Raw genomic sequence first — 11451 nt, 5'->3', positions numbered from 1 at the left:
AAAAATATTTTCACAAGGAGGAGCCAATTGGTAGTACAAGGTTTGTATGAAGTACTAAAAAGGATATTGTGCCCACCATGAATAGAACCCATTAGGGTAAAGTAGGCACACCCCCGCACGTGCACAATACCATTTAAAATTGGCATTCTATCATATTGGTGTTAGAGAACAAAATATCCACATAGAAACTTTCAAAAAACACACACAATGTGGGAATAATTAGTTTCTTGGTAAATTTATGCGATGAAAGTGATAATTCTAGCACAATCGGAAGGGTGGTATCTTTAGTATGAAGTTTAGTTAGTACTTTGGTAGGGTGTACTTATAAAATTTGAATTTTAATTAGTATTCTGGTTTATACATACATACATATATATATACATATACATATATATGTATATATATATCTATATATGTATATGTATATATATATGTACATTATATATACATATACGTATGTACATATATATATATACATATACATACATACATATATATATATATATCCGTTTCAGTGAAAATAATCGAATTGGACGGACGACCGCCGTCAACAGCGACGGATTTTCACGCCCAAAATCGAATGAAAATTGCAGCTTAAATATAATGCCTCGGTAATAATACGGCGCCGGCCAATCGGATCATGATTATCGCCACACACGTGCGCCCGAGCATGCATATATATAAATGTGATCGATCCTTGCTCCTAATTATGGTAATTATCAGGATCTCATTACCATCCCTCGTGATCATCAGCTCATGATTAGCAGCCGCAATTTAACGTTTACTTCTGGCCTGAGATTAGAACTTTGGTTGCATTATTCCCCTTCTCCTCCACCCCTTTCTTGTACATTGATTCGCAATTACTGCTGCATTAAGCGCCCCTTTTGATCTGATAATTCTGATTGGTCGATTATTAATTCCTCCTGAACGTTGCATTGTCATCTGATCAGCCACACAGCATGCATCCTGACACCAGCTCAGCAACCCCTTCATGCACCTGCAGTAATATTGTAGCAGCTGCTGCGCCATTGAGTAATGATACTGATCATGAGAGTTCCAATCCTTCCGATTATCAATCTAAATATTGGGATTGCATGCCTCATCCCATGATTTGCCGACAGATGCAACAGGCTGACGATCATAATTCTGGCAGTGGTCCATTGAATCGTATTGCAAGTCCCTACAGCAAATCATCAGTGTTGCTCCGAGAGAGCTTCTTGAGCCAGCTCAAGGATTTGGAGCTGGGCTTCACATTGGATATGGATGATAATTATAATGATGCAAACACCTGCATCAATCATGATTACCATGAGTATGATGATAATCACGCTATCTATGGCAATAATGGCAGCAAGGATCATAGATCAGTGGTGCTGGAGCTCACACTGGGAGTGCATAAGGATTCTGTCAGCTTGACCAGCATCAAAAAGGCCGCTGCAAGCCATGGCACAAGAGTAGCTCTGGTTCATGATTCATATTCAACACCATCATCAGTAATGGGATCATCGTTCACACATCAGCAGCTGCAGTATCATAACCATGCTTCAATTGCACCAAATGCAGTGTCCTCATTAATCACAAGATCTCACAGCTATGGGCAGGCTTACAGCTATTCTTCCAGCTGCAATTCTACTAATCCAATTATAATTCATCAACTATGTCCCAATTATTCAACCGATCAACCACTGAACAGTTGCTACCTGACCAATATGAACCTTATGCAAGATAAATTGCGGCTGTCTAAGAGCAATTCTGCAGCTAGAAGAGTGGTTCCCGTCACTAACTATGCTGGTGCAGATACTGATTGTTCTTCTAATGTCGATGAGGCCACAATTGATATGAGCACCTGTGGATCATTATTATCTGCTCAATCAGAAAGCAATCCTGCATTGGGGCTCACCAAGTCTGTGTCGAGGACCGAGCATGCCCTCGATTGCCTGCGCTTCATCAACAAGGCCACTGATTATAACATGAATAAGGATCCCCAATGCTTGTGGACAGAGGTGGAGGCTCGATTCCACCAGCTTGCCTCCCCGCAAGGCTTCATCTCACGCTCTAACTTCGCCTGTTGCATTGGTAATATATCTATTTCTTTATCACCACACACCATTCAATTTGACTTCATTTCCTGTTAGACTTCTTCAAACACATTGTGTTTTATACCAAAGAATGGGTTATTAACTCATCATTCAGACATTTGATTGATTTGCCTCTGCAGATTGTAGTTTTTCACTGCATTTAATTTGTCTGATTATTGTTGTGGCCACGTACTGCATTTACTTGTCTGATTATTGTTGTTACTCATCCGATATTGTAAAACTGATTGTCATGATTGTGGATTGTTGTTAATTGAATCAGATACTGGCTGCCTGAATATTTTCTTACATGTTGATTGAACCATATGTCGATCAAACCTTTGATTAGTTGCTCCTGATCACTTCCTTCCCTCATGCAATTTGATTAGTTGCTCCTGATCACTTCCTTCCCTCATGCAATTTGACCTGCTGAAAATAATTCTGCCTTTCAAAATTTAATGGACATGCTTATGAGTAGAGCACTATGGTACTCAAATCTCTTCACAAAGAAATTCAGGCTTTAATTGCTAGCTATAGAGGCCTTCAAATGAACAATTCGAGGTTGCCCTCCGGCCTAACGCTACTGAATTCATGAATATGGCCGCCATTCATAATCCAACATGTTAGGCCTGCAGTTCAGATAACCCAACTGCATGTTTATACACATTGCTTATGTTGACCAATATTGATCATAATAACTTGCTAGCATCATAATTAACCCGAATTTTCTCAGAAATTTGCGGGCATCATAATTATCTCAAATGTTCTCAGAAACTTGCTAGCATCACAACTACCTCAAACTTACCCAGAAATGCTTGGTTTCCTCTCTCTGAGGAATTGGCTAAGGATAGGGTAGGCTTAGTGCTGGTACCAGTTGAATGCCTAGTTGCTGCAGGATTTAACGGTAAACCATGTTTTGTCAGTAATGCACAAATTATAATTTGTCTACTGTGGGTGATGATGATGATGATGTCCAGGAATGAAGGATTCCAAAGAATTTGCTCTGGAGCTGCTGGATGCCCTGGCTCGCAGGAGGGGCCTGCAACCCCAGCAATTCATCAGCAAAGAAGACCTTCACCATTACTGGATGCAAATCTCAGACAAAAGCTTCCGCTCCAGAACCCAAATCTTTTTCGACCTGTGAGGATTTTTGACTACCCTCAGTGAATTCCCTTTCCTTTAATGAATTTGCATCAAAATCGCCCTTATAATATTTTGGCCTGCTTTAAGCGAATTCGCTGATTAAATTTATATAACTTCCGCCATGACCAGATGCGACAAGGATGCAGACGGACGAATAGCCGAAGAAGAAGTAAAAGAGGTCTGCGTTTGCTGCTTGATTAATCAGGGTGTAATTATTCTCGCTAAATTGATGCCATGGATTTGAATCGGTATCAATCGAATTGATTTGTTATTAGCGATACCACGGAATTGAATTGATATAACTTGAATTGACATGTATTGAATGAGAATTGTAAAATTCATTGAATCGGCACTCATTGATATCCCATGGTGTCAATTCTTGAATTGGGTTACTTGAACAAGCAATTTGATCAATCAATGTGTCGCTCGTTGAATGAAAGTAACATCAATCGCTATTATAACTAACGTGGATTGGTATGTCATATAATCCACTGTATTAGTTGTTAAATTTCAACTTCTGAAACAATCAATTTGATCTCTGAAACCATCAATTTGCGCAGATAATCTTGCTCAGTGCATCAGCAAACAAGCTATCGATCTTGAGAGAGCAGGCAGAAGAATACGCAGCTCTAATTATGGAAGAGCTCGATCGAGATAACCAAGGGTACATCGAGGTCGGAATTTTTGCTACACCTCACGCAATTGATTCAACCCATTTCTGCTTTGTTTACTTCTACTTGATTTGTCACGATTTATATTATAATGCCCTTATCAACGTGTAATCCAAAGGCTTTCACGAAACTAAGCGTGTTGCACATCCTACTTCGGTGATTTTGCATAGCTATCACATTAGCATTGCATGCTATTCTTGTCATGCATTTGCACTCTTGCTTAGAGCATTCCAAATTAATTAAAATCTATGTGCAATGTGTGGATTTTTAACTTTAATCGTTCCTCTTTTTACTATCATTTTGGTTCTACAAGAAAGGCAATGGCACAACATGCATTGAGCATGCTTGCACACGTACACACACAGAGTGTGTGTCCCATCCCAAGTCTAGGGCAACAATCTAACACATTTTTGGAAGCCCTTATTTATTATTGTGTGGATGTTTGTAATTAAGCATATAACATTCTTTATAATCATGCAGTTGTGCCAACTTGAGGCTTTATTCAGAGGAGGTTTTGAGAAGGAGGCCTCGAGAAATTATACTCAAATGTTGATGAGCATGCAACAAGTCTCAAAGAGGAGGTGTGCATGCTTTCAAGAGCTTTGGAGAAAGGCTATGGTCCACATAAGGAACTATTGGCAACGTTTATGGCTTATAGGGCTATGGATGACTATAATGATTGTTCTTTTCACATGGAAGTTTTTGCAATACAAAGATCGATCTGCAACAAAAATTATGGGGTATTGCTTGTGCACAGCCAAAGGTGCAGCCGAGATACTCAAGATGAACATGGCACTTATCCTGCTTCCTGTATGTAGAAACACCATTACTTGGTTTCGTTCCACGTTCCTCGGAAACATTCTTCCTTTTGATGATAACATCAATTTTCACAAGGTACGTGTTTCATTTGAAGGAAATAATTGATAGGTCATATATATGGACATAGGCTCTTTGTTACAAGAATAGAGCTTGAAATTCCAACCTTGTCATGTGTACATGCACATGAGTTATGGCTACCTAATGCCCCTTTATGTTGTGAAATCAGGTGATCGCAATGGCAATTGCTATTGGTGTAGCTTTACATGGTGGAACACACTTGGCATGTGATTTCCCAAGGATCGCAAATGCTGATAAAGTCATGTTTCAGTCCACCATATATAATAACTTCCAAGAATATCATGGGGAACCCCCTTCTTATGTTGACCTCATAATGTCAATGGAAGTTCTCTCGGGATTGTTAATGGTGTTTCTCATGTCTATTGCCTTCCTTCTTGCCATGCATTTATTTAGGAGAAATGACATTAGACTTCCTTGTCCCTTGCAAAGGCTCACTGGATTCAATGCATTTTGGTATTCACACCACCTCTTCGTGATTGTATATGGCTTGCTTATCTTCCACTCACTCAATTTGTTCCTATCCCATGATTGGAAGGAGAAGACAGTAAGTTTGCTACTCCATACGTTTTCCAATGTTGAAATGTCAATATCATTCATGATCTAATTTGTTGTTTGAGTTCCCCCCCCCCCCCCCCCAAACACACACACACATGCACACATATGCATGCACACAAAAGTTATCAAATGTGTTGGAAAACCTCAAAACATGGAAGAAATATTTACAATATAATGTTCAAAATCTTTTAATGCAAATTGCACGCATTCAGTGCACACAAGAATGTCATACATAGGTTATCAACTTTTGTCGACTTTGGCTAAATTAGCATTCTAATGGTGCATAGTTCTCACTTTCTAGCAATTTAAAGTAGCAGTAGTAGCAAACCTATAACATTCAATAGAGTTTGGCATTGCAATTTAAAGTAGTAGTAGTATAAGATTCATTAGAATTTGACACTGCACATATTAATCTCTAAATTTATTTGTTAAAATTACTTTTAACCTAATGCAAGAGCCATGTGCAGACATGGATGTATATTACTATCCCCCTCATGCTCTATTGTTTGGAAAGGACACTTCGCATATTTAGGTCAAGTCATCTACACAAAGTGGATGTGATCAAGGTAATTTATGCCTTGAATTTTCATGGAGACTATGCTTACAAAATTGTGACAACTTTGATTGTATTATTTGTAATATGCTAAGCATATGAAAACCTGTTGAAGGCTTCTGAAACTTCTTAATGTGCATACTATATTTTCGCAAAGGCTGAGGTATATCATGGAGATGTATTAGCAATTTATACAACAAAGCCTCTTGGACTAAAGTACCAAAGTGGGATGTATATCTTCCTAAGGTGTCCCGACATCTCTTCCTTCGAATGGTGAGTAGTCATCAAAAATATCAATGTTTTAATATGGATTGTTGACTATTTAATTGCCTCCTAGATTATTTTATATCTTATTGAATTCTTTTTTTCTTTTCTATAGGCATCCATTTTCACTCACATCAGCCCCTGATGATGACTACTTAAGCGTACATATTCGAGGTTGTGGGGATTGGACTCGAGAATTGATCAAACTCTTCTCTCAGGCATATGTTTAATCAAAAACATGTCATTTAATAAAATATCTTCATGAACATTTTACCATATTCATTCCATAGTTTTTATTAACAATTTATTTTAACATGCAACATATTTTCATAAATAGCACATCAATTTTTCATGTTCTTTCTGCCCTTTTTGTTTTACTGTTATAGAATGTCCTTGTAAATTTTCACATGGTTTTTGTTTCCATTTCAAACTAACCCCAACTATCAAATCTATTTGTAGGTCCCTAATATTGAAGAGAAGCTTTGTGTCCAAAGAAGGTAAATGATCTCTATTCATGTGTATATGTCTTAATCATTTCCCTTTTGAAAGTCTCAAAGTTGAGTTGTTCTTGACATGTTTTAAGAGGAAAACAGATTTCCAAGGCTTTTTGTGGATGGGCCATATGGTGCTCCAACTCAAGACTATAAAAAGTATGACATTATGTTGTTAGTTGGTCTTGGCATCGGTGCAACCCCATTTATAAGTGTCCTAAAAGACTTGGTAAATGGCTTGAAGACTACCACAAGTCACAAACAGGTAGATATGTTTTATACTAAGGTTGTGTTGTGATCTTATCAACAACAAATCTAATATAACTTCTTTTATCTTCTAGGGGTTATTAGAGTTGAATAGGCACAAATTTATATTTAACACATTTCCACATCATAGGAGGGTCATCATAAGATCAAAAGAGTGCGAAATGCATATTTCTATTGGGTGACAAGGGAGCAAAGCTCTTTTGAGTGGTTCAAAGATGTGATGAATGAAGTTGCGGAACTTGATCGTAAGGTAAAGAAAGCTACAACATCAATCTAGAGCTTGTACCATTTCTTTCTATTCTTAAATGTTATCACCATGGTGTTTTGGAAGTAAATCCAACTAAATGGTACAAATAAGGTATAATTAAAACATAAAAGTTGGGAACTATTGCAAAGACCAAAATTATACAACATGAACATGGATGTTAGAGAATATAATGCATAAAAAGTCAAAAGGGTGCAATTACTTGATTACACAAACGATCAAAATTGCAACCATCATGATCCATGCACTTAATAGAGAGTTAATCTCAAGCTAATAGATAAGATAGCTACATTTGTGGAGCCACAAATCTCCCATTAGTCATTCAAGTGTTTGACTATGTAAGTTTCTCATAAAGTCACGTGACAAAGGTTATTGTCAACAATACCTAAATCCTTGCTTACTATGACAAAAAAGATGTAAGCATAGAGGTAACCAATCACAGAAGTGTGTGTATAAATGCTTCCACTCTTAGAGACATACTCAAGTGACATATGTATGTACAAGAATATGAGTATACACACACACACACACACACACACACACACACACACACGTGTGTGTGTGTGTGTGTGTGTGTGTGTGTGTGTGTGTGTGTGTGTGTGTGTGTGTGTGTGTGTGTGTGTGTGTGTGTGTGTGTGTGTGTGTGTGTGTGTGTGTGTGTGTGTGTGTGTGTGTGTGTGTGTGTGTGTGTGTGTGTGTGTGTGTGTGTGTGTGTGTGTGTGTGTGTGTGTGTGTGTGTGTGTGTGTGTGTGTGTGTGTGTGTGTGTGTGTGTGTGTGTGTGTGTGTGTGTGTGTGTGTGTGTGTGTGTGTGTGTGTGTGTGTGTGTGTGTGTGTGTGTGTGTGTGTGTGTGTGTGTGTGTGTGTGTGTGTGTGTGTGTGTGTGTGTGTGTGTGTGTGTGTGTGTGTGTGTGTGTGTGTGTGTGTGTGTGTGTGTGTGTGTGTGTGTGTGTGTGTGTGTGTGTGTGTGTGTGTGTGTGTGTGTGTGTGTGTGTGTGTGTGTGTGTGTGTGTGTGTGTGTGTGTGTGTGTGTGTGTGTGTGTGTGTGTGTGTGTGTGTGTGTGTGTGTGTGTGTGTGTGTGTGTGTGTGTGTGTGTGTGCGCGCGCTCATATGTACCTATATACATTAGTCGAAAGACTACAAAGTCTATTATGGATAGATAAAATATACACAAAGATACATACTTAATGAATATGTATCAATGTATTTATGTACATATGAGTTGAAAGACTAGAAACATTATTATGGATAGATATATTACAAAATAATATAAACTTATTACACAAAATAAAATTATGTGCAATGTGTGAGTCAAAACATTACAAATGTATTATGCTCAAGCCATCGAATACTCAATGTTGTCTTATTATGCCACACAAAAGACCTACATAATGTGCATGTGTTTAGAATTGTCATTATATTGTGATGTACCATAATTCTCCATACACAAAAACCAAATAACTTATGTAGGCCAACAAAAACACAAAGTTTAGTTAGGGTGCCCTTTTCACAACCACGTGGGACTTTTAGGAAATTAATTGACTAGTGGCATTATAAAGGGCATGATAAATGATCTCATATTGTCTCATTCATACCAAATTCATCCTTATTTGATTTCATAAGAGATCTAGATGAGGTGGCAATTTGGCAAGCATCATAAACAAAGCCTATTTTTTTGCATAGTACATGGTTTCATTATTTTCTTCATGTTATGAGTTCCCTAGAGTATTTACAACCATGTTTTTATTAATGAGTATAAATTCATAAAACACAAAAATTGTCTTATTTGGATGGGTAGAATTTTATGTAATAGAAACCTTTTTCAAGATATGTGTAATTGAGATGCCAATTCTCTTGAACAAACTACCAGTATGGAGTAGTTGCCTATTATAATGAAGATGCACTATGTAATCCTAATAATATACCTTCTAAGTTTGTTAGAAAGACTTATCTAAATCCAAACATTAAATGTGAATTAAAAAGGATTATATAATGCAATGAAATTTTTAATCAAAATAAGAAACCTTGTAAATTCATTAGTCTTTAGAAAAGGGGTCATTTTGTTTATCACAATATGTTACTATAAGGGCATTTTTTAATTACTCCTTGAACACACTTTTCTATGTAAAATCTCTTTATACCAAGCATATTATCAAGTTACATGAAGCGCACTTTGTTTTTTAATGGCATATGGCAACAATTTGTTTGTGTTCTTAGGCTGCCATTGAGATGCACAACCATCTAACAAGCGTGTATGAAGAGGGTGATGCACGATCAGCACTTATCACAATGGTGCAAGCTTTACATCATGCAAGAAATGGTGTGGACATTGTATCAGGAACACGGGTTAGTGATATGAGTAATAATAGTTACAATCTAACTTGTATAATGCTTCAAAAAAATAATTTTGAAAGGTATATTGAGGAAAACATGAGTATTGATGCTTAGAACTATTTTGTACATGTTGAAAATTTTGTGATTTCAAAATTTCCTGCCATGCTATCAACAAAAGGACATGTATACATGCAACATCTAAGTATATACTTGTTCATGCCAATATGTTCATCAAAAGAATGGTGGTTCTATACAAAACTCTACACAAATATTTTAAAGGATTTTTAAGTGTTACATGTAAGACTTGATTAGTTCTATGTAAGTGTGTTCATTTCATTATTGATGTGATTTGTGTATGCAAGGTACATGTTTGACTTGCTTGTTCTATCTACATATGTGAATATAATCTATTTATGTATGTATGTGATTGTGTGCACCCTAAGTATCTATGTATATGGATGCATGTGTATACATAGCTACACATATACATATAAATATTCATATACTTGCATGTACTTATGCATGCATACATATTTATGCAATGTGCATATGTGTCTATATGGTTGTATATTTTTATACATATATATGTCTATGTACATTTATTTATTTATTTATTTTTATATATGCATGTATTTTGTGCACATTGTGGTGCATTCGTTACAAAGGAAAATGAAGTTACATGCATGCATGCACACACACACACACACATCTGCATACACATACATGCAAGTTGGAGATAGATTCTATATTATTGAAAACGCAATAGAAACTAGGCACTCATTTTCTAGAAGCAAAACACTAAATGGAAAAGAATTAGCAAACATAATTTATTTGGCTTGTTATGGGTAGGTTCGCACACATTTTGCAAGGCCAAACTGGCGAAAGGTCTTTGCTAGGCTTGCAGCTAGACATCCTGGAGCAACCATTGGTAAGAAATTCTACTACAATACTTGTGTAATTCTACTCTTTGAGATTTAACAGTGTATAAAATAATCTACACAAACTATATGTGCGGTTTGATGGTTCGCAGGGGTTTTCTATTGTGGACCTACTGTCCTTACACAAGAATTGGCTTCTCTCTCATTGAAATTCACACAAACATCTAAGACTAGATTTGAGTTTCACAAGGAGAACTTCTAACAGTAGATGATCCAAAGCTTGAACCTCATCTGAAGGTGTAAGTCCACAATTGAGGTTCACAAGGAAAGCTACTCCAATTGAGACCAAGTTTTAAGTTCACCAAATTGTTATATTCATATGATCTAGGTAAAGCTCCATTCAAAATATTTGTTCAATTGAATGGCATGCCTACATAGATCTCTAATCAAGCATGACAATAAAATACATTTTACTGTAGATGCTCACTAAATATTACATTATTTTGGGATAGCTCAATCCATGCATATATAAAACACATATTGTATTATCAAACATAGCAAAATTGGTATACATTACATTTTATCCAATATCTTTTCAAAAAGTAGTATTTGTATATTTCCCTTCATGAAGTCATATTAAGATTTTGCGGAGGATTATCAACCATTAGGAATGATACAAAATGCCATGCTGAAGACATAGGTACTATCACCTTTGTTACTACAAATGGTGAACTCAATATTACTTTTGCCAGCACAAGGAGCAAGAGTTGTGGCCAATATTAAATTTTGATATAAGCATGTTGGCCATGTAAATGTGCAAGGTTGAAGAATATACAGTCACGTGAAATTATGATAGGCTTGCCTAAGTTTGTCTGAGTTCAAAGTGATTGAAATGTAAAAAGTCTGTGAAGTATGCCAATTTGAAAAATAGGCAAGGCATGCATTTCCTCCTAATAAATATGTAAGCATACATTTCCTTGATGTTATATATTCAAATGTGTGGAATCCTATGGATATTGCATCAATGGTTGTATATAAGTATCATGTAGCCTTTATTGA

The 11451-nt window shown here is 36.6% G+C and overlaps 1 protein-coding gene across 2 annotated transcripts; it reads left to right on the top strand.

Moving 5' to 3' along the window:
• The first annotated feature begins 695 nt into the window (after positions 1 to 695).
• On the top strand, positions 696 to 11148 carry LOC148019716 (respiratory burst oxidase homolog protein B-like). Of its 2 annotated transcripts, XM_087699862.1 has the most exons (15): positions 698 to 2076; positions 3053 to 3215; positions 3348 to 3396; positions 3779 to 3892; positions 4370 to 4783; positions 4935 to 5330; positions 5809 to 5907; positions 6052 to 6167; positions 6274 to 6376; positions 6618 to 6655; positions 6752 to 6914; positions 7047 to 7166; positions 9398 to 9526; positions 10364 to 10442; positions 10545 to 11148. In XM_087699862.1, the coding sequence occupies exons 1-15, from the start codon at positions 960 to 962 to the stop codon at positions 10652 to 10654; spliced, it is 3210 nt and encodes a 1069-aa protein (XP_087555988.1). In that variant the 5' UTR covers positions 698 to 959; the 3' UTR covers positions 10655 to 11148. The 2 variants fall into 2 exon arrangements, 1 of the variants encoding a protein (XP_087555988.1); XR_015694865.1 differs by lacking the exons at positions 9398 to 9526; positions 10364 to 10442; positions 10545 to 11148 and having other exon boundaries at positions 696 to 2076; positions 6742 to 6914.
• Positions 11149 to 11451: the final 303 nt, after the last annotated feature.

Source organism: Lygodium microphyllum, chromosome 19 (genome assembly GCF_053477565.2).
Source record: "Lygodium microphyllum isolate KBCC chromosome 19, Lygodium_microphyllum_v1.1.10, whole genome shotgun sequence".
Taxonomy (NCBI): domain Eukaryota; kingdom Viridiplantae; phylum Streptophyta; class Polypodiopsida; order Schizaeales; family Lygodiaceae; genus Lygodium; species Lygodium microphyllum.
The sequence above is the reverse complement of the archived record's forward strand: the minus strand, read 5'-3'. Positions and strand labels throughout refer to the sequence as shown.